General features: G+C 51.1%; 1 protein-coding gene across 9 annotated transcripts in view; it reads left to right on the top strand.

Annotated features, from left to right (window-relative positions):
* Nucleotides 1–23589, top strand: part of Plekha7 (pleckstrin homology domain containing A7) — a 191151-nt gene that overhangs the window by 129381 nt on the left and 38181 nt on the right. For all 9 annotated transcript variants that reach the window (XM_051149267.1, XM_051149265.1, XM_051149268.1 and 6 more), the window contains 6 exons: nucleotides 1992–2103; nucleotides 3167–3271; nucleotides 6730–6802; nucleotides 7946–8046; nucleotides 11941–12116; nucleotides 19825–20289. In XM_051149267.1, the coding sequence (XP_051005224.1) occupies nucleotides 1992–2103; nucleotides 3167–3271; nucleotides 6730–6802; nucleotides 7946–8046; nucleotides 11941–12116; nucleotides 19825–20289 (1032 nt within the window). The remainder of the gene's footprint in view (nucleotides 1–1991; nucleotides 2104–3166; nucleotides 3272–6729; nucleotides 6803–7945; nucleotides 8047–11940; nucleotides 12117–19824; nucleotides 20290–23589) is intronic.

The following is a 23589-nucleotide window of genomic DNA, read 5'->3' as shown; positions in this document are numbered from 1 at the left end:
CTCTGCCTCCTGAGTGCTGGGATTAAAGGCATGCGCACCACACCTGGCTTCTTGTATTTTCTTAAATATCTTATGATACGCTTCTATTAGCATCTCAGAGGAAAGCCAGTTGAACTTGGTAAAAATCACAGATAAAACCTTTATGAGACTGGCTCTTATGTCTTGAATTTATTTATACATGTGTCTGTGTGTTTCTGTGTATGTGCGTGTGATGTATTTGTGTGTTTGCACACATGTGTTTTGTGTGTGTGTGTCTGTGTGTGTGTGTGTCTGTGTGGTGTGTGTGTTATGTGTGTGTGCCTGTAGGTCAGAGGATAGCTAGTAGGAGTTGATTCTCTCTTTTACCCTGTAGGTCCCAAGGATTGAAATCAGGTCTTCAGTCTTAGAGGCAAGCACTTTTCTCGTGTCCTACCCACCCGCTGTGTCTTGGCTTTTAGTAGTGAGGTACAACCATCCTGATAGGTGCTCTTCTTCCTCGTCCCTCCCTCTGGAACGCTGGGCAGGACTGGGTCTGGGGAGGAGGATTGGTTGTAGCTCTGCTTAGAGACAGAGGCAGGACAAGGCAGCTTCACAGAGCCTATTCCCGCCCCCAAGCCAAGATCTTGCTGCCACAGCCTCTTCCAAGGGAGAGGCTCTGCCTGGTGACATTCACCATCGAGCAGGGAACAGCAACAACATTTTGGCTGGGATGGAAGCCAGGGGCAGGGATTGTGGATGAGCCTGGCTGATAAGGAGTCAGCCAGCTTTCTGCCTGGTGGGTAGTGCCTGTGCTGCTGCTGAGCATCTCACGGGGCGGTCCCGTTGGGAAGCTGATGCCTGCCTGCAACAGTCGGAAGCATAGTGGCCACACAATTCCTGCAGAGAAGTCCCCTCCTGGGGCAGTGCTGGTGCTATGACGCAGGGCACTCCACGGATCCCTATCCTCTGAGCAATGGCGGTACCTGAAGGGAGCATGGAGCCTCTAGGTGAAGACTAGAGTTTTTCTGTCAAACCCTGTAAAAATGAGCGACACAGGACATTCCGGGCACTTTTCTTTCAACTTCGTGTGGCCTGGATCCTGCTGCTCATTGGAGCAGCAGACAGAATGCAGCTAGGGACACCGTGGATTGTGGAGCTGGCAGGGTCTTGTGTCATGCAGCACGCTGTTCCAGGATAGGTACTGAGCTTGGGTGAAGGCCTTGGCTGGCACTGCTGTGTGAGGAAGACTGGTACAGATATGGGCTCCGTGGAAGGCAGGTGAGAAGGCTCTTCTTCCACATCTCTTTAGAGTTGTACTCCGAGCTCTGGCCTCCCCAGAGCCTCTTGGCAGGAAGTCTATGTGGCTGGGATGCTGATGGGGGAGGCACTCTTGTTCTTTGTTGTGGCCTGCCATATACTTCATGGCTTCCTGCTATCCAGGCATGGCACAGGGGGTTAATATCTCAGTGGCTCTATTTTGGGGCAAATGGAGTGTTCCCAGAATAGGACTCTTTGTTGAGTAGTCTATTTTGGGAGGCAAGCCCCACTGGCGTTTATGTAAGCATTCTCTGAGTCTGTCTGGGGGTGTGGATGTGTGCGCAAGTGATTTCTCGTTACTAATTATAAACAGCTTCTTTCGGGAGTTGGGAAGTGGAGGTGTATGTGTGCAAGGGTATGGTGGCTCCGTCTTCCTGTGGGGAGTTCTGTGCGCCTTGAGCAGTTGCCAGGCACATCCTGGTAGAAGAACGAGTATGAGCTCTGTAGGACTACAGACAGTGTGCTGTGCATCCTTTTCTGAAATGTCTGGCTGTGGCAGTGTGTCCATCTGTCATCTTCTTGGTCCCCTTGAAGTTCAGGGACAGGGACATTGTGGCCTTCTGCCTACAATCTGGGATCAGACGGCCTCCAAAAAACATGGGGCCTGAGTTGTCCAAGGCCAAGCAACCAGCTCCAACCTGGATCAGATCACAGCCTAAGCTTCCTGTTTTATAATTTGGCACATGCTCACCAGGTTCCCCCACGCCTCCCTGCAGGCCACACTCAGACATGTCGAAGCAAGAGAGAAACCAAAGACCGTCCAGCATGGTCAGTGAGACATCCACAGCTGGGACCACGTCCACCCTGGAGGCCAAGCCTGGACCCAAGGTGAGCCCCTGGTTGCTGGGTCTTTGTTTCCCTTCCGTGTTTCCCCAAGCCCCTTTGTCATCAGAAGTCCTTCTGATTATCACAGATCTGTGGGGTGGGCTCATCAGAAATGCATCCCCTACGACCGATCAGTACATGGAGACAAGGAGAGGCAGTGGCCCTTGTCCAAGGAAACAGTTGGTTGCTGACAGACCAAGGCTAGTGTCTGGTTCCTTGAGTCATAAAGCAACACCTCTCTTCGCACGTGTGTGGTGTTAGATCCAGGCAGACATCCGTGACAGACAGGCCTGGGGAAGGGGAGTGCCCACATGTAGGATCACTGACTAAGACCTAGTGATCCTTGCTGCATCTTTGAACCAGGTTGGGGGCCAAGTACTGGAAACTGACAAAGTCAAGGACTGAAAAGTGGCTTCATTCTGGGATGTCATAGCAACAGCTCTTGACATTAATGGAAGAACCTTAACCTCTCTGTATGAACCAATTGGGGCATTTGCTGTTTGCCCGGGAAGGATGTTATGGCCACGGGCATGCACTGATAGAGAGGAGCTGCCACTTAGAAAGTATAGCGTAGACTGCCAGGGCCCTCCTCACGTACAAGCACGTGTGTGCCCTCCTTATGTACAAGCACGTGTGTGCACTCCTCACGTACAAGCACGTGTGTGCCCTCCTCACGTACAAGCACGTGTGTGCCCTCCTCACGTACAAGCACGTGTGTGCCCTCCTTATGTACAAGCACATGTGTGCCCTCCTTATGTATAGGCACGTGTGTGCACTCCTCACGTACAAGCACGTGTGTGCCCTCCTTATGTACAAGCACGTGTGTGCCCTCCTTATGTACAAGCACGTGTGTGCCCTCCTCACGTACAAGCACGTGTGTGCCCTCCTCACGTACAAGCATGTGTGTGCACTCCTCACGTACAAGCACGTGTGTGCCCTCCTTATGTATAGGCACGTGTGTGCCCTCCTCACGTACAAGCACGTGTGTGCCCTCCTCACATACAAGCACGTGTGTGCCCATCTAAGCCCTTGCCACTACAAACAACTGAGGCCTGCTTTTTCTTAGATCATCAAATCCAGCAGTAAAGTGCACAGCTTTGGGAAGAGGGACCAGGCCATTCGGAGGAACCTCAATGTTCCAGTGGTGGTGAGGGGCTGGCTACACAAGCAGGTGAGGAGGCTGAGGTGGGAGGGAGGTGGGAGAATGGAGCTTGCTTCTCCTTCAGCCTTGGCAAGCTGTGAGCAGTTAGAGAAGTTTTCTGTCCCAGAATTTGTTTCTGGCTGGAGGGTTCTGCCTGCTGTGCCCAGTGACTTGTTTTTTGGTTGTTTGTTTTTTAAATGAGCTGTTTGCTTAAAGGTCGCAACTTCTCTCTGCAAACCTACTTTTTACCACACTGGCCCCTGGTGCTCTTGGTGTCAGGGGCTGGTCAGCGGGTCATGGAGGGATGATGGAGATGAAGGGGAGAGGGCAGCAGGGCATGGAGGATGATGGAGATGAAGGGGAGAGGGCAGCGGGGCATGGGGGATGATGGAGATGAAGGGGAGAGGGCAGCGGGGCATGGGGGATGATGGAGATGAAGGGGAGAGGGCAGCGGGGCATGGGGGATGATGGAGATGAAGGGGAGAGGGCAGCGGGGCATGGGGGATGATGGAGATGAAGGGGAGAGGGCAGCGGGGCATGGGGGATGATGGAGATGAAGGGGAGAGGGCAGTATTTTGGAGCCCAGGCCACATGTGGGTGGATGAGTCACCAGAATCCAGCACCTGTCTTCCTGGTGCTGGTGCCTTTGTTATCATTCAGCTACAAATGCTGCCTGTCTGGGATGCGTGGCTAGCTCCCTAAAACTTGGAAGTCCAAGTCTGCCAAATTCATTACTCTCTCCTATCCTACCCTGTCTCTAGCCACTGTTCCTGGGTTTTGGTAATACGGAGTTACCTCCTCTCTTGGTCACCCTGTGGTGATCCCTCATCTTGACTGCCCCCTCCTGCCCTCATTGATTTGTCTCTGGTCTTCTAGGTGGCTGGCTCTGAGCTTCTGAGTCCAGAACCTATCTTTTTGGCCCCCTTTCTTTTCTCCATGCAATTCCATCATTCATTTGTTTATTTGTCTGTACCCTGCTTTGAGGGCTCACACAGCAGGTGTGACAAGGTAAGGAAGAAGGTGCCTGCCTGTCCTCAGGAACTCACCACCAAAGAAGGCATCTTTCACATTGCACTGTCACCCATCCCCAACCTGTCACCCACCAGCTAACCAAAGGCCCATCAAACTGCAAGAGCAATGTTGCCCATTTGAGGAAAGCATTTGTGAGAGGGGTTTTGTACTGTACACTGTGTGGGAGGGGCCCCTTCATCTGCCTCTGGTCATCCATCTCCTTTCACAGATCTGGTCTTACTGCTTTTCTTACGTGTCTCTCATTATATGAGTGCTTATCCAGTCTGACTTGCCCTGCTACATACAGGACACTGGTTGGAAATGTGGCCAGAGAGAGAAGGGACTGAGGATAACTCTTCCCACTGCCTCCTTCTTTGGCTGCTCTGTAGCCGTATGGGTCTGTTCAGAGCGTTGCAGACTCACAGCAGAGGGCAGAGTGTGTTTACACATCCGGGAAGCAGCACTTGAACCATGCGTGGAGGATGGATAAAGGCCTGCCAGTAAGAAGGAGGCAAATGCTACCTAGACTGCAGAGACCATGTGGCCAGTCTGCAGGCCACAGAACTGCAGGCCATCAGATGACATCAAGTTAATTTGGCTTTGGTACTTTAGTGTGTGTTTTGAGGGGGAGGGATGTGTTGGGGGTGCAAACAAACCTCGTGTTGTATTTAGGGTTGGAAACTGTCCTTTTGCTTTAATTTGAGCCTGTCAAAAACCTCCTTTATGCTTTATGTACATGAGTATTCTGCGTGCGTGTATGTATGTGTACCACGCACATGTCTGGTAAACACTGAAGCCAGAAGAGGGCATTTCATCCCTTGAAACTGGAGTTACAGACAGCTGTGAGCTGTCATAAGGTTCTGAGGACTGAACCCAGGTCCCCTGCAAGAGCAGCAAGTGCTCTTAAACACTAAGCTACCTCTCCAGCCCCAAGGAGAGATGTTTGTAGCAGCTAAACCCAATTCTGAACTTCTCCTAAGGCTCTGGAGAAAACTGATGTGTAACATTACAGCTTTCTTTGTGACCAAGTTTGTTTGTTTGGTTTGGTTTTAGACTTCTGTTATGAGGAAATTTGATTGCAAAGAGAAGTTAGACCTTTGCATTAATTGGGAAACAAAATCAGTCCTGTGGCAGAGAACAGAGTTGGTTAGCTGAGAGTTCTACCTCAATTTCCTAACATAAAATTATTCAATACTATGTAAATTCACTTTCTAATCCGCATGGATGAAGATATTTTATAGCCTAGACCCTAAAGCTAAAACAAAGCACATTTGTAGTAAGAACTTCCTGTCAATAGGTAACTTCTAGGTTTGAATTTTCCTTCCTAGAAGAAAATAGGTTGTAATAACTTGTTTCTAGGAGACCAGAAAACCTCACTTTCTGTGACAAGCCATCAACGAGTCTATGTTTAATGTCTATTTACAGAGCAGCTATTCAATAAGACATTCTCTGAAACAGAGGGGGAACATAAGCCATCAGCTGGTCTAAGCTTAATATCCTGTTCAAAGAGTAGCTGTTCAGGAAGAGTCTCATTGGTTTATTGAGAGAAGGAGGGAATATGGGGGCCAGAGATGTAGCTCAGTTGGTAGAGTGCATGCAGGGCAAGCATAGGTCACAGGTCACAAGTCATAGGTCACAGGTCACAGGTCACAGGACGACATAAACCAGACAAGGTGGTGCACACCTGTAATCCCAGCATAAGGAGGTGGAAAGCCAGCCTGGGCTTCATCTTCACCGGCCACATGAGACCATCTATCTCATTATACATAGGTAGGTAGGTAGAAAGACAGATGAGAGCAAAATAAAAATAAGTGAGGCAAGTAGCACAGACTTTAGTCCCAGTAGTACTAGGAAGGCAGAGGCAGGCAGAACCACTGATCTACTGGGCTCGAGGCCAGACTGGTCTACAGAGTGAGTTATAGGACAGTCAGGGTTGAATAGAGAAGCCTTGTCTCAACAACAAAACAAATCCCCCCAAACAAAAAATTAAATAAGAGAAAAGTGAAGAAAAGCTGTCTCACTGAGTCAGAGCACATACCTGAGGTCAGTTCTTAGCACCCACATCAGGGACTCACAATGGCCTATAACTAGCTCCAGGGACTCTGTCACCCTCTTCTGACCCCTGTGTGCACATGCACAAGGGGGGTGGCTGTTAAAAATACATTTAAATTTTTACATTGGAATGTATGGGCATCTTTCCTGAATGTGTGTTGTGCACAGTGTGCGTGCCTGGGGCCTGTGGAGGCCAGGAAACAATGGCAGATCTTCTGAGGCTTCAGTTACAGGTGGTTGAGAGTTGCTGTGTGGATCTAGAAGTTGAGCCTCTGGAAGAGCAGTTAGTGCTCTTAACTGTGACCTAGGAGCCCAGGCTGGCCCATAGCCACTCTCTCTTTTACATTTTTATGTTTTAAGGTTTAGTTTTGAGTGGAGGGGTGGAGTGCAGTAGGCTGCCCTTACTGGTTCTCTGTGCTTTGCAGGACAGCTCTGGGATGCGGCTGTGGAAAAGACGGTGGTTCGTGCTCGCCGATTACTGTTTGTTTTATTATAAAGGTGAGTCTCAGGTCGTCAGTGGCTCTTTATACTAGAGAAGATGGTAAGGGAGTACGAATGGGAGCTTCCTCAAATCTAGTTGTTAGAGCAACTAAGTAGCCCGTTACCCTGCGAGAGTGTTCCCTGGTGTGTAGGTCTGGTGACTTCAGCTTTACCAGTGCAGGCTCCAGAAGTTCAAAGTGTTGTATTCAAGTGAGTAGGATTCAGCTGTGGTCTCAAGACCCAGAGTCACATGGGCTTTCCCCAACATGGATTAGTTACCTTGGAGGTCCCTGGGGAGCTAGGAGGCCAAGGAAATATCCTCTGGGTGTCTCTCCCATGGTACTGGACAGGACACTTGAGCTGCCCATTTGAGCTTTTATGGAGCATATATAGAGTTAGGGGCTGGGCAGTTCAGAAACTCAAAATACAGAAGAGAAATGTAAGCGTAGACTCCGCTGAGTGCTTTCAACGAAGATAGCAAAGTTCATAGGTTCTTAAGGGAAATGGCAATGATTGTGATTTGGGAATTCCGAGAAGATGGTTAAGAGACTGAGGGTTTGTGTTGGCTTTTAAGGATGAGTAGTGCTTTGCCCGTGTGGGAGGAGGTAGATGTAGCACAGAGGAAAGTTACACTTGAGGACGGTGCTAGATGCAGGAGGAGGTGAAGGACAGCCGCTTCTGCATGGGCTGGTAAGTCTTGCATAGGGATTGTCTCAGGAAGATGAGGCGGAAGAGGTTGGTGAGGGCCAAGTGCGAGAACTGTCACAGAAGAGAGGAGTCACTGGGCTTAGGGCTGTGCCTGGTGGAGAGACCGTGTGTGTCTTTGAGTTGAGGAGCAGCAGGGCCAACTCTGCCACTCTGCAGTGACGGGTGGCTGGTAAGTGAAGGTGGTTTGCAGGAAAGGTGGAAGAGAAGTGCCAGTCTGGTCTCTGCTCCACAGCGTGTGGCACACCACCCTTTTAATGGCAGCGTGAGCTGAGAGTGCTCTCATCCTCTTCCTGCCCTTGGGGAGAGTGTTCTGTCAGCCTCACATCTGTGGTCCATTTAGCAGAGGTGCTGGTAAATGTTTGATACAAAAAGGGAGGTGACAGTACAGTCTGGGGAGACATGGCCCAGATGGGACTCCCAGAAGATTGTTCTGATGTGTTTTTCCATCCAAAGACAGCCGAGAAGAAGCAGTTCTCGGGAGCATCCCGCTGCCCAGCTATGTCATCTCTCCTGTGGCCCCTGAGGATCGCATAAGCCGCAAGTACTCCTTTAAGGTACTGTTCTCCAGTCATCCAGCCCATCCTAACCAGCGTTCTCAGAAGTGCCGTCATGGTGCAGGTGCTTTTGTGGAGAGAGGCAAAGGAAGTCAGGTGGCTAGAGAGACTCAGACTTGGGCTAGCAGAGTGCCTGGCTTAAACAGGAATGAAGTCATGGACAGGCGTGCTTTATCCTAGTAGCCAGGAGACAGAGGCGGCAGGTCTCTGTAAGTCAAGCCAGCCTGGTCTGGTACCTAGTAAGCTGTGGCCTAACCAGGACTGCATAGGAAGACATTATATTCATTTAAAAAGTAAACAAAAAACAAAAAGTCACCACCCAGGCCACCCTTCTATTCCATAGCTCAGGAGGTGCTCTGAAATCATTTTGTTCAGTAACTTCTAGAATTATCTTGGTGGCCAAGTCTTCTTCAGAAAGTCTGCTTTTTCTGGGAATGGCAGTTACTTTCCTGTTGCTGCGGTAGACACCATGGCCAGAGGTAACTTATGGAATAAAGGGTTATGGTCGCAGAGGGATGAATTTTTAATCTCAAGGCCCACCCTGAGCGCTCACTTCCTCTAGCAGGGGTGTACCATCCAAACCTCATCAGACAGCACTGCCATGGAGCTAAGTGTTCAGATACTGGAGCCTATGGGGGATGCTTTCTATTCAAACTGTCACACTAGGGTTGAGTATCACTGTGGGGGAATGACTGGGGACAGGGGAGAGAGCCTCTGGAGTGGCACTGTGGTCATTTGTCATGGCTGCGTGCAGTTTATCTTCACCCTTCATGAGCGGCATGGGGCGGATGCTGAAAAAGCATCTTTTTGTGTCCTCACTCCTCCCTTCTGTACACATCTCTTTGCAGCCCCAGTGTGACTCCTTCAGTAGCTTCTCGCTGATCTTAACTGAACACAAACCCCTAACAAGCCCTGCAAGGCCCTGAGAACCCAGCGCTGGCAGCATCATAGCCTCCCCATGTGACACCCTCTCCACCCGTCCTCTCTCGTGCCAGACATGCTGGCCTCATCGATGAGGGTGTACACCTAGCTGGTGCTTCTCAGGGCCTGAGTGTCTTCTTCCTATCCAGGAGGAAGGCAGCTTGAGTGGCCACTCTCAGATGGGTCTGAGTCCTTTCATAGCATCCCAAACACGCACACTCTGGCTCTCTGTCTTTCTCTCTGTGTATGTGCCCCCTCTCAAGGGTGTGTGTGTGTGTGTGTGTGTGTGTGTGTGTGTGTGTGTGTGTGCGCGCGCGCGCGCGCGCGCGTGTATGCGTGCCCCCTCTCAAGGGTGTGTGTGTGTGTGTGTGTGTGTGTGTGTGTGTGTGTGCGTGCGCTCCCTCTCAAGGGTGTGTGTGTGTGTGTGTGCGCGCGCACGCATACCCCCTCTCAAGGGTGTGTGTCTGTGTGTGTGTGTGTGCGCGCGCACACGCGTGTGTGCATGCTCCCTCTCAGGGTGTGTGTGTCTGTGGGGGGCCGTGTGTGTGTGTTGGCCACAGTAAGTACATATGTATACATTCAGGACCACAAGTATCTTCCTCTCTCGATGTCCCCTTACTGCCTTGGACTAGGGTCTCACTGAACTAGAAGCTCACTATTTTGGCTAGGGTGGTGTTACTCGTGCAGGTTCTTGCTGTCCTGATTTGATCCTGCGTTGGAGGAGGGAGAGTCTGGCTTCCTTCTTAGTATTGTATTAGCACAGCCGTGTTTAGGGCAGCTTGTTTTTGAGGCAGATGCATCCTAGTTTCCTTTGGTGTAGTCAGGCAAAGATGCCAGTAGGGTTGTGCTAACGGAGGAGCCCAGAGCAGAGAGGAAGGGACCATCTCCCAGACTCCTCAGTTGGCTACAGATACTTCCTCAGGCACAAAGCACTTTGGGTTTTGGTCATGGGGCCAGATGACAGAGGGACTGTGTCTTTCTCACTTTTACAGTTGGCAGAGTGCAGCTGGGAGCCTGGTCTTCAGGTGAGCAGCTGGGCACAGCCTACTGGCAGTGTGACTAGTGGGCTAGGCTCTGTGTGCTTGTGCATGACTCCTCTGAGGTGGCTGCACTTGCCATGGCCCGTTTGCCGACAGACTGTGCAGAATTGCCCCTGCATGCTGGAAGTGTGCCCCAGGCTGATTGCTGGACAAGGCTGCCTCTGAGGATGCCTGCAGTGCAGAGACTTGCTCCTTTAAAAGGCTGCACTGCAGATCCCCTTGCACTTGCATTACCCAGAATGCTCCGTGGTGGCCGGAGACTATGGGAAGCGATGCAGAGATCTTGGGCCTCCTGTTCCGGGGAGCCTGTCTGAGGGTTTCTGCAGCAGCTGGTGAAGCTTGCACGAGTCTCTTGTTCTTACTGCCATATCTCCTGCTTGCTGGAACAGAGGGCACCGAAGGCCACCAAGACATTCAGAGTGGGATACGTGGCTTCCGCTGCCGTTGCGGGAACCTTGAGTGTAGGCTGAGTTTGCCAAGTCTCTGGGCACTGGTTTGGGTAGACTCAGACATAGTAATGGGAGAAACAGGCCCATAGTTACAGTGCATTGTAGACTTGGATGCCGCCCATGGGGAGCAGCAAACCCTGAAGGCCACTCTCCAGCTTGTAACTGTCTCCTCTGACCGGCCATTGGCAGGGCTTTCCTTTTATTCTAGATTCACATGATAGAACTCCCTACATTTTACTGTGAGCTTTACACAGAGCAGCTTGGACTGGGGGTCAGACCAAGGTTCCATCTCTTCACTCACACTGCTTACTCAACAGACAGTGAGCACATACCATGTGCCAGGCACTATTCCCGGGCATGCAGTGGTGGACAGGATAGGGGGCGAAGCCTGTGCAGGGAGCAGCATCCAGTGATGGTAACTGCGCTGAGAGTCTGTTCCCAGGTGTGCTGTGTGGGCCTTACCAAGCCGCTCAGGCCCATCTGCCCCATCTGCAAAATAGGTCTGTCTCTACCTCTCCAGGCTGCCGGCGTTAAAAAGAGACTAAAAGTGTGGCCGGGCCCAGGAGCCACAGAGTGGAGACTCTCACTGTCTTCCCTTTTGTACACTGTCTTCCTGCGTAGACTGAGTGAGGTTTTCATTGCCAGGTTAAGAGACAGACCTCTGAGCCGGGCGTGGTGGTGCATGCCTTTAATCCCAGCACTCGGGAGGCAGAGGCAGGCGAATCGCTGTGAGTTCGAGGCCAGCCTGGTCTACAAAGTGAGTCCAGGATGGCCAAGGCTACACAGAGAGACCCTGTCTCGAAAAACCAAAAAAAAAAAAAAAAAAAAAAAGAGACAGACCTCTGCCTTCTCGGGCACAGGATTCTGATGTGGCTTCTGACTGGGAACCATCCATCGCTCAGCAGGAGCCATTTTCTAGGCTTCCCAGAATTCCCAGTCAGACATTGGTCAGCTCTGCCCAGTTCCATGGTGTCTCCTGAAAAGACAATAGCAGCTTCTTTAGACATACCTCGTGTTTCATGCCAGCGGACGCGCAGCAGACTGAGTCACATCAGTCTCTGGGTGGGTCTGGCAACACTGAAAGAGTGGCATCTAGATTGTGACAGTTTTCAGATGTAGAGACAAACTGGCCTGACTCTGGGGCTTCATCTACACAGGGGAACATAGCCAGAGCACCCCCATACAAGGGGGAACACAGCCAGAGTACCCCCATACAAGGGGGAAACACAGCCAGAGTACCCCCATACACAGGGGAACACAGCCAGAGTACCCCCATACAAGGGGGAAACACAGCCAGAGTACCCCCATACAAGGGGGAAACACAGCCAGAGTACCCCCATACAAGGGGGAACACAGCCAGAGCACCCCCATACAAGGGAGAACACAGCCAGAGCACCCCCATACAAGGGGGAACACAGCCAGAGCACCCCTGTTCCTGCTCCCAGAGAGGATGTGTGCTAACCTGTCTGTCCTCTTGCTCACAGGCCGTGCACACAGGGATGAGGGCGCTCATCTACAGCGCCACCGCTGTGGCCTCTCAGGCTGAGCACTCAGGCATGAGGACCTACTACTTCAGTGCTGACACCCTGGAGGACATGAACGCTTGGGTCAGGGCCATGAACCAGGCTGCACAGGTGCTGTCTCGATCGTCACTGAAGAGGTCAGTCCTGGTGGAAGATTCCCAGGGCGGAGCTCCCCTAGGCCTGCAGCTCCACCGCTCACGCTCTGTTCAGGATGGCCGTCTCTCTCGATTCTATTCTAGAATAAGCGCCTCTGCTAGCACTTGTTGCTTGCCAGGCTGGAAGCTCTGCTAGGCAGCATCTAATGGCCATGGCCACGTAGGATGTACTGCCGTGGAGCCTGACACATGCATGCTCCAGCTTTTCTTACTTGTGGTGGAAGGGACAGAGATATTCCAAATCCCGTTTCCAGCTGACCGGGTAGGGCAATTGATAGCCTTTAAAATAACTTTCTATTTATGTAGATGTATATAGATATATGCAGGTTTCTTTAAGTTTTTATTATATTTTACTTTGTGTGTGTGTGTGTGTGTGTGTGTGTGTGTGCGTGTGTGCGTGTACTTCAGCCGTGGCACCACAGTGGAGATCAGAAGGCAGCTTTTGCAAGTTTGTTCTGTCCTTTCACTAAGTGGGTCCCAGGAATTGAACTCAGCTTGTCAGGACCGGTTGCAAGCACCTTCCTCAATGGACCAGCTAACTGGCCCTCTTGCCATTTTAAAGCGTAAACAAGAACAGTCCCATTACTTAATACCAGATGACACAGACTGCTATATCAGTCTGTATTCTGCTGTTATAACAAAGTACCTCAGTCTGGGTAATATATAAAGAAAAGGGGTGTAGTCACCTCACAGTTGGAGGTTGAAGTCTAAATAGCATGGTTTGGAATCTACCATGGGCGTGTACATGCGCCAGCATGCACATGCGCGCGCGCACACACACACACAGACACACACATCAATTGAACTGTATAAAAGATATCGTGGTCCGGGAGCTCCTGCAAGCGGGAGACCAGTGTCACTTACTTTTGTTGCAGCATCTGCAATGACCTAATCGTCTTGACCTGACACTAAGCCCCATCTCTTGCTCACATCACATTTGATGTCAATCAGCCCATGAACTTTTGGGATGAAAACCTCATCCCCGCCCTGGTGACTGTTTGTTGGCCATGGGTGTGGCATCCACCAGGTGGTGTCCACCATGTGGCTGCGCTGAGTTTTCAGACACATGCAAAGCCCTGGCCAGCTCTGAAGCATGTTTTCCAATGCTATGGTTATAAATAGTCCTATATGAAACTCCTCTGCCTGCACGTGAGTTCTTCAGATTGCTGGGTCAAAATATGACCCTTTTTATTTTATGTAATCCCACTAAACTGTCCCTTAAGCAACATGATGTGTTCCACTACTGAGTGTTGGCTCGTATGTCTTCGCTGGTAGTCCATCTTATCAGTCTTTGGCATTTACTGATCTGTTGTGTAAACAGACAGGTTCTCTCTGTCTGTCTGTCTTTCTGTCCGTTCCTCCCTCCGTCTCTCTTCCTCTCTCTCTCCTTCCCTCCCTCCATCCCTTCCCCTCTTTCTCTCCCTCCTTCCCTCTCCCCACCTTTTGAACACAACATCTTACTTTATAACCCAGGCTGCTTTGAACTCACAGTAGTCCTCCTGCCTCAGCCTCCAAAGGGCAATATCACAGGCCCGAGCCACTGGACTCAGCAGTATCTGGTTATGTTGATGCTTGTGTCCCCAGTGGTGAGTGAAGACAAGCAGAGAGTGCTGTGGGTCATAACAGGAGAGGGGTGCCCTGTGCCCAGAACTTGTGAAATGGACTCACTAGCCCAGATTTGGCCAGCTCTGTTCCTACCGAAGAACTACAGTTGACTATCAGTTTGGGAAGGGATCCCTTGCCTTAAGGTCCTAATTGTTATATCTATTTTGCTCCTTAAAAACTCTTAAAATCCTATCATATTTGCAAGCCAGGTGTGGTGGCGCACGCCTTTAATCCCAGCACTTGGGAGGCAGAGGCAGGAAGATCGCTGTGAGTTCAAGGCCAGCCTGGTCTACAAAGTGAGTCTAGGATAGTCAAGGCTACACAGAGAAACCTTGTCTCGAAAAACAAAACAAAACAAAACAAAAAAATCTGTCATATTTGCTTAAGGTTCCTTCCCTTTCAAAAATTGGAAAACCCTCGTCTTCTAATTGAGAATTAAGACATGATACCATTTCCTGTTAACAGCCTGAGAGATGAAATGGTCACCCAAACAGATAGAGACTTACTGACAGTACTGGTTTTCTAGAATAAGATGTTCAGACATTTAGTTAGTGACAATGTTTTGTGGGGCAGCACAGAATCTTGCCTCTCCTCCAGTGTGGTGACCCCTGACACCCTCCCTCCCCCTTAGCGTTTGTGTGGCAGTCTCACCCAGATGTCCTGTTGTGTACTTTCTTCAGGAATGGTAGCATCTGTCTGTACTGTTGATTGCAGGTGACTGAGTGGATGGAGGTTTGTGGCTTCATGTCCCCAAAGAGTTCAAGATATACCTGGCTCTAGAATAGCTGGTTAGGGGCTCAGACACTGTCGTCCTCTCAGGCTCCGTGGGGAGGCCCCGGGAATATCTGGACCAGAGGGGCCTGCAGCAGCCCCAGGCTCTGGCCATGCTGTCTGAAGCCCAGTGACAGAGCCAGGAGGGTCTTGCCCAAGCGCCTAGATGCATCCTGATTAGAAGGGCTGACCTCAGCCACACTGAGGTGCTCGGCCATCCACGGGAGCCAGAGAAGCCTCTTGATGATGTCACTGGGCCACAAGGACTAAATGTGGAAGCCAGAGGTTATTCCTATCACCTGGGCCGACTGCTGCACCCCTCACCTCCTGCTGTACTGTTATCCTTTATATTTTTATTTTATGTTGTGTGGATGGGATGTTTCGCCTGTATGTGTGGCTGTGTGTGCCTGGTGCCCACTGGAGGTTAGAAGAGGGAGTTGGATTCCCTGGAGCTGGAATTTAGGATGGTTGTGAGCTGCCTTGTGGGTGCCAGGCACTGAACCCAAGTCCTCCGGAAGAGCAGCCACTGCCTTTAACTTCTGCACCATCTCTCCAGACTGTCCCATCAACCCACCCTCCACTCCACTCCTGTTGTCTTGAGCACCTCCTCCCAGAGTTTACTCTCTGGAGTACCTCAGATGTGGGTTCAGACTCCAGCCTCCCCGCTGTCACTGTGTGAGAATGACTTATACTCTTCACTCGTCAGTCTCTCATAAGACCCTTCCAATGATTAGACACAGTCTCTTAGTGGAGCTTGAGATGCGGTCGGCCCTCCCTGTCAGATGTGCTGGCTTCTGTAGTTTCTGGCATGGTGACACCGTCGACAACCCCTCCCCCCACCCTCTCCCAACTCGCCAACCTCCCAACCGCCCCCCAACACGCACACACTTTTTTTTTCCTGTGCATCCTTCTAGTTTCAACTGTGAGTCTTTGAGCAAATCCCACTCTTTGTTGCCACTGGATCTCCTTGCGGTGTGTGTCGCTGAACCCCAGCTCCCCAAAGCTCTCCCTCTTCCTCTAGCCTTCTCCCAGGAAATTCTTTGCTGCACCTCCTTGGCTGCACCTCTCATTTTCACCATCTTCCCAGCTTGGCTAGGAACATTTTGTTTTCTCCAGAAAGCCAGAGCACCGACCAAGGAGGCCCATCTTCCCAGTTTGCAAGCCTCACTGCCAGTACTGTCTTGGAACTGAAAGAGCTTACATCCTGGTCACCTTTGGAGGAAAAGCTAGTTTCCTTGACAGGGCTTTTTTTTTTTTTTTTTTTTTTTTTAATGTTTTTTAAAATGATTTATTTATTTTTATTTACAATGGTGTTCTACCTGAGCGAAGGTGTCAAATGCCCTGGATCTGGAGTTATAGACAGTCGTGAACTGCCATGTGGGTGCTGGAATTAAACCTAGGTCCTTTGGAGGAGCAGCAGTGCTCTTAACTGCTGAGCCACCTCTCCAATCTCTTAACAGGACTTTGGAAGCTGCATGCTTGTCTGGGCCTCGATGCACTTGAACCTGTACCTTTGTTCATCCATTGGTCTTTTACTCTGCAGATATTTGTGGCAGGCACATTGTGGATGAAGCACAGTTAGTCATACTGAAATCGTAGCAGTGACTAAGAGAGATAGTGTCTGATGTGAGACAACGTTTACCATGGCCTAAGCGTGGAGGCTGTAAGACGGGGTCATGGGAGAGGGGTGGGAAGCAGCCACTTTGTATGAGGGATCAGGAAAGGCCTCTGTGAGCTGAGGGCTGTAGAGGTGAGGACTTGTTAGTACCAGGAAGTCAGATGTACACACCTGGGGAAGAGCGTAGACAGAGCTGATGGGCGACTTGGTGAGTGAAAGAGCTTGCTATGCAAGCCTGACCAGAGTTGATCCCCAACGCCCGCGTCACTCGCGGGGAGGCAGCTAGATGCTGTGGCATGGGTCTGCACTTCACTGTCACCACCTTGGAAACACTCAGCCCGTTTAGTACCTGGCAAGGAGTAAGTGTTCACTTAAAGGCGTGGCCGTTTGGCTGGCTGGGCAAGTGGGCTGCCTGTGAGCTGTTTGGATAGACCTGGCATCAGGCTGGCAAGACAGTTCAGCGGAGGCACTCACTTCCCTTCACACCTGAGTTTGAGTCCTCGGGGCCCGCGTGCCCTCCCCACCTGCACAGCCGTGCAATGGCCACCCAAAGTCCCCCTCCCAAAACTGCTTTTGAAAAAAGTTGGAATAACAGGATGTGACATGAACACAGCTCTGGGATCGTGTGTAAGGAACCCGCTTCTCATGAGTGGCCCTCCTTTGAGCCCTCTGCACTCTGTTTGGCCTTGCAGACTCCGTTCACCTGGGTCGTGTGTGGGTGGACAGGCCTTCCAGAGGACTTGATAAACAACTCCTTTTCATCTCAGTGCCTGCAGATCTAGGAGGCAGATCTGATGGCGTTGGAGCCCTGCGTGTCACTGGCGCAAGATGACTTCACTTTCTTCACCTGTGGTGAAGGTGACACTGGCTCCAGCCTGTAGGTGTGTGTTGTTAACAGGGCGAGGTGTGCTTTACTGGGGCTCTGAGTGCACAGTCAGCACCCCATTGTCACTTCCCACCCCTTCCATTAGAGAAACTGTGTTGTAAGTAACCCCAGATGTGAGTGTTCTCAGCCTCTCCAGGCATGTCACAGCTGACCTGACAGTATTGCTGCAGAGATAAGGGATGGGACTTGTCAAGTTCCTGGCACACAGTAGGACCTTGCGCATGTGTGGCAATGGCAGCATCGGCCTAAAAAACATATATGACCCTGGCAGAGACCTTGTGGAGTTGTCAACCCATACAACTTCACAAGGTAGTTTGTCACATGCCACTGTGATGCAAGAGGCGGCTGGGTTGTTGGGTGTATTTTGTGACTCACTGTGGAGAGCGGCTGAAGGCAGTTGAGTGTCCTTAGCACAGCTGGGTCCTCTGTTGCTAATTCTAGTAAAGCAGAGCCTGTTGAAGAGGGGCCAGGGGCTGGCTCTGTTTAACTCAGAGGGAGGGAAGACGTGCTCTTGCCTCCACCGCTCTCTCTCAGTGTCCCCGCCACCCTCGGTGTCCCCACCACTCTTGGTGTCTCCACCTCTCCATGCCCTCGGTGTCCCACCGCCCTCAGTGTCTCCACTGCTCTTGGCAGCTCCTGCCTCAGTGCTAAGCACTAACCAGAGCTAAGGAACGTGCCTGCCCACCTTCCACGTACCCCAGGATTTTGTATAAAGCTGTAGATGGGGCCCAGGGTGGGTCCCCAATTTGAACTCACCTGCTTCTGAAATTGGAGATCAGTGTTCAGTACCTTAGCGGCAGCCATCAGGAAGGTCGTACCATCTTAGCTCTAGGCACCTGTGGTCTGGTGGCCAGCCCTCTGAATGCCTCGGTCATCCGTAATGAGGGCATGCTAGACCTATTCCTACCCTTGCACTAAACTGATCCGGGCAGGTTTCTCCTGATTTGAGAAGTCATGTGGTATTGTTGGGAATATAGGGAGGCAGGGAGAAAAAAATTTTTTTTTGTTCATCATTTGCTTGCTTGCTTTACAGCCCCTAGTTTAGATATTGAAGCTGGGTAAGGCTAGGGAGCAGGGAAGCCATGAGGATAAGGAGCTTCATAACCCCACGTGAGAAGAGTGCCACATAGTGGGCAGACCCTACTCTCTCAGTCATTCCCTAGATGTTTACACTGCAGGGAATTCTGGCATTCAAGTACAAGAAGGAATTGCCCCATCAAATTGATTTCCAGAAGTATTTGTACATGTGCTGGGGTCTATCTTCCTTTCTACATGTACAGTAAAACCCAAAATTTACCATTATAAAATGAGCTCTAAAATGAGAAGAGACCAGCAAACTCCATGAATTGAGTATTAATAGCATCTCCCTCAGGTCAATGCATACGTGATAGTGGCATGTTTGTCTGACCACTTATCTTTGTTGTAGTGTACATAATAAGACACATTTACTTGGAGACTGGAGATAAAGCCCGGTTGGTAAAATGCTTGTCTAGAAGGCATAAACCATGACTTCAAGCCTTACATTAGCATAGAACAGATCTGTCACCCCAGAACCTGGGAGGTAGAGGCAAGCCTTCCTTGGCTACATAGGCGTCTGAGGGGAGCCTGGGGTTCATAAGACTCCTGCTGCTCCCCCCTCATTCCAAGTTGGAATGAGCACTTGGCAGTGTAGGAGCACATGAAAGCCTAGAACAACTGTGACTGGACCAGGAATGACCCAGAAGGCAGCTGGGCTTTCATCAGCTTAGAGGTAGCTGTGGAGCATAACAACTAAGGAAGAGACATGGCAGTGAGGGCAAAGGCCACGATAGGAACGCGAAGGCTGCTGAGGAGGTCCACTGAGAAGGAGGCGAGGAATAGTAGGGAGGTCAGCTGCCCAAGTGTCCTGTGGAGCTTACCGCGAGACCGTAACATTTATTCTGTATGCCTGTCTGAGTATAGGTGTGTGGGTGTGCATGTGGCGGCCATGAGACGGTTTATTGGACTTGACTCTTTCCCATCCCGGAGAAGTCACTGGAACATTGACAGTGTTAAGTGTAACTGCCATCCACAGTTAGGCCCACACAACGAGAAGCAGCCCAGTTCTGGGAGCTGCATTTTTCCTGTCCTCTAGACTAGCTTGAATCTGCACTCACCCTGGAGAGCTGAGGTTTGGGGTGGTTACAGGGCTCTGGTCGCCACGGTATGAGTACAGCAGTGTTCTGCTGTGTGCTCCCAGATCCGAGTGGAGACGGCCCTAGCTAAGCCATCACAGAAGCCATGCATCAGAAGGGCAGGACTGTCTCACCCTGGGGCACACAGCTAGACTGTGTCCCCTCTGCATTCCTGCTCACTTGTCTACCTGTGCCTGAGTAAGCTCCTCTGACCCCAGTGAACCCTGGTTCTGTCTTGAGTGATGGAGCTACATACAGAACTAGGTTCAGACCTGTCCCTGGGAAGAGCCCTGCCCGTGTCACAGAGTCCCTCCTGTAGCCTCAGGTCACACCTTTAGTTGTCACCAGCACCTCTTCTCAAAGTTGCCAGCTTTGTGAATTGTGGTGCGGGCCACAAATGGAAAGACAGGAGGTGACAGAAGCCAGAGTGTGTGGCTCTGGAGTGGCAGTTTCAGTGTGGTGATGGTGTCAGGGTGTAGTCCTATCGTACACTGAGGGACAGTGTCAAGGGAGGGTGTCTGGAGGAGGTGGTATTTAAGCCAGGTTCCCACAGCAGTAGAAAGGACTGAGCATGGCATTGGGGTACCGCAGATGAGTATGGAATGTTCTGGGGAGTCTTGGCTGGGCTGCGGGCTGAATGTGTTGCTGCCATTACAGGGACATGGACAAAGTGGAGCGTCGGGCCATGCCACAGGCCAACCACACCGAGGCCTGTCAAGAATGTGGCCACGTGGGACCTGGGCACTCCAGAGATTGTCCTCATCGAGGCTGTGAGGACTCCTTTGGCTTCGACAGGAGGGAGCAGGAGGAGGAACACTTCCGCCCTCAAAAGGACCCACTGGAGGGCAGGCGGGACCGGAGCAAGGCCAGGTCCCCGTACTTGATAGCTGAGGAGGATGCCTTGTTTGTGGATCTACCTGGTGGGCCCAGAGGCCAGCAAGCACAGCCACAGCGGGCCGAGAAGAATGGGGTGCCACCTTATGGCCCAGGAGAGCAGAATGGGACCAGTGGGTACCAGCGGACTGCTCCTGCCAGGGTCAACCCAGAGAAACACAGCCAGAGGAGGCCGGGCCTGGGCCAGGCCGAGCACTGGGCGAAGACTCAGAAGGGGGATGGCAGGAGGTCAGTCCTGGTGTTGTGGTGCCACTGATGGGCGTGCTAATGGGGGTGAGGTGGGGTGGGGGTGGGGGTAACTGCTGCCATTTCCCCAGTTCCCACACTGCTGACTAAGTTCATTCCTCTATGTGAATACCCTTAACAGCCCCCAAGGAGGGGGCTGTAGCTCTAACTTACAGACCAGAGGAGTGGCCTTGGAGAAGGGAAGCAGCCTAGGACACACAGATCAGTGGCAAGGCTGGAGTTAAAAGTGTGATCTGTGGGCCTCTGCCCACCAGGAGGACACAGAAATGGCCAGCAGCGTTAGAAACGGACCCACTTTACCCTGCTGCCCCTCTGCTCCTGAGAAGTCTCTGTAGACTCCTGGGAGCAGCAAGGCCCAGCTGGTACTCTCCAGATGCCTAGGGGAGGGGGAACTCAGGGAGGAGCCCAGGCACTGTGCGCACACGTCCTGTCAGTGGGCACAGGCTCACTGGGGGAAAAAAATGTTAATTTATATACATGGGTGTTTCACCTGCATATATGCCTGTGTGCCAGATATGTGGCTACAGAGGCCAAAAGAGGGCATTGTGTCCCCTAGAACTGGAGTTACAAAACACTACCGTGTGGATGCCGGGAGCCAAGCCTGAGTGCTCTGCAGGAGCAGCAAGTGCTCTTAACAGCCAAGCCATCTTTCTAGACCCTTTTCTTCCTTTCTTTTCCTTTTTTGGACAGGGTTTCACAATGTAGCGCTGGCTGGCCTGGATCTCACAGAGCTCCCCCATCTCTGCCTTCCCAAGTATGGGGATGGAGGATGTGCATGCCACACCAAGCCAGAACTAGCTTCACATTTTAAGTCTAAAGACAGTAGACTGTAGGAGTCAAGGAGCCACTTGGCCAGTGAGAACCTTCCGTGGGAGAGAGAACTTGGAAAAACCCAGACAACTGACATTCTAACTTGTCAGTGAAGTATGTCTCTGACAGCCCGCAGCAAACACAATGTCCTGCCCTGCAGGAGGCATGGGGGCGGCACGTGTCAGCGGGGACTGAGGGCTGATGGTGCTGGCGTTAGCCAAGTGTAAGTAGAGCAGTGCTGGCCTTCCGCATGAAGGCGGAGCCCAGGGGAGGAAGCTGATCCTGATGGGATAGAGAGTGAGTCGCAGTGGGTCAGTCCTGAAGTGAGTTCTGAAAGCGAGTGTAGAGACGAAAGCAGTTCAGCCCCCGCGGCTGCATCATGGCTTCTTTATTCATTCATTTATTTATTTATTACGTCTACAGTGTTCTGCCTGCACTCCAGAAGGGGGCATCAGATCACATTACAGATGGTTATGAGCCACTATGTGGTTGCTGGGAATTGAACTCAGGACCTCTGGAAGAGCGGTCAGTGCTCTTGACCTCTGAGCCATCTCTCCAGCCCCTGCACCATGTCTTGAAAGGACTGCATCCAACAGTCCCGGATATTTGTCCTTAATGATTTGTGTAGCTGGACCTCATGGCACATGTCTATAATCACCAAAGGATGGCTGAAAGTTCCAGGACAGTCTGTTTCTCTCTTTCTCTCTCTCTCTCTCTCTCTCTCTCTCTCTCTCTCTCTCTCTCTCTCTCTCTCTCTCTCCTCTCTCCTCTCTCCTCTCTCCTCTCTCTCTCTCTCTCTCTCTCTCACACACACACACACACACACACTCATTTACACACTCATATATAAGTATGTGATAACTTCCTGTAATAAGTGACAAATGGATCTGGCTGCTTCATGAAGGGACTTACTCGTTTTCTATTTGAAAATACAGAGAGCTGGGCGGTGGTGGCGCACACCTTTAATCCCAGCACTCTGGAGGCAAAAGCAAGTGGATCTCTGTGAGTTCGAGGCCAGCCTGGTCTATAAAGAGAGTTTCAGGATATCCAAGGTTACACAGAGAAACTCTATCTTGAAAAACAAAACAAAAGAAAGAAATAAAATACAGAGAGAGGGGCCAGGCGTGGTGGCGCACGCCTTAATCCCAGAGGCAAAGACAGGTGAATCGCTGTGAGTTTGAGGCCAGCCTGATCTACAAAGCTAGTCCAGGACAGCCAAGGCTACACAGAGAGACCCTGTCTCGAGAAAAAAAAAAAGAAAATACAGAGAAAGAAGCAGCCAGCTATGTCTAACTTGTGTATCGTAAAATGACGCTGACCTCATTGTCACTGGACACAGCGCACAGTGGCATTGGAAGGAAGCTGTTTAGACTGCTTTGGTCCACACGGAAAACTATTTCTAACTTCTCCCTGTATTTTGAGATATATCTTTATTGCATCTCCTATCACTTAACTCTGTTGGAATGAGGTAGTGAGAGTCTCACACACCCTCAGAGTCCTAGCATGTTCTGTAGGCTTGTTTTTGAAATTCTAGCCTTCCATCTCCACCCGCACCCAGTGTTTAAAGTGAAGTGTACTTACAGAAAAAAAAGGCGAGGTGGAGCCGAGATTACAAGCAGACTTGAGAGCACGCAGTCGGGAACGAAAAGCTTGCGTGATTGATGTGGAGGTGAGGGTGAGGGAGTTCTGCAGCGAACGTGAGTGCTCACAGAGGCCAGTCTGGAGCCTCTTTCTCAGGATATCCTGTTTAACTTTTCTGTTCTTCGAGCCACAGAGCAGGTAAGAGAGTAGGAGTTCCTGACGCCCTACTGTGTAAGGCCAGGTTGCCTTACACTTCTCTGTTGTGAGGAGAGAGCTGCCCCAGGAACACCCACCGGCTTCTGGGGCCTGCCATGTCCCTCCCTCCGTCTGCCAGTTAATTATTGTAGTTTGGCTGCAGGAGCCAGAAGTCACTGTCACACTAGTATCTGAAGTCACCTCAGATGCAGACAGTGCATATGTGAAGCGTGGACTGAGGATGGCCCAGGTTTGGGGCAGTGACAGGGGTGGGGGCTAGGGGGTCTGTGTGACCATCTAAACATGGAAGGCAGGTATTGTGCCTAGGCTGTAGAGACTGACTGCAGGGGCTTGGCTGGGACATACTTCACATACTTCTTGTTTTGCTCCAGGCCGAGTGAACAATAGTTAGAAAGTCCTGGCCTCCAGGGGAGCCCCGCCTTTGCTCCACCCACCACCTCTGAGGATTTGGGGGCTGCCACCACATCAGACACAGGCTTTGAGAAAATGAAAAAGTCTGCCACCTACTGGCAATCAGGCACACTTGCATGCTAGACAGGTTTAGGGTAAAGAGCTTAAAATTACCTCAGCTGAATGACAAGAAACTGTTAAAGGGAAGCTGCCATATTTGATGGCCCTATTTCTATTTTTCACAACAGTCTAGTCAGAGGTTTTCATTGTCCACGTTATACAGAA

This window comes from Acomys russatus, chromosome 7, assembly GCF_903995435.1.
Source record: "Acomys russatus chromosome 7, mAcoRus1.1, whole genome shotgun sequence".
Lineage (NCBI taxonomy): Eukaryota > Metazoa > Chordata > Mammalia > Rodentia > Muridae > Acomys > Acomys russatus.
This window is presented reverse-complemented; position numbering and strand designations above follow the sequence as displayed.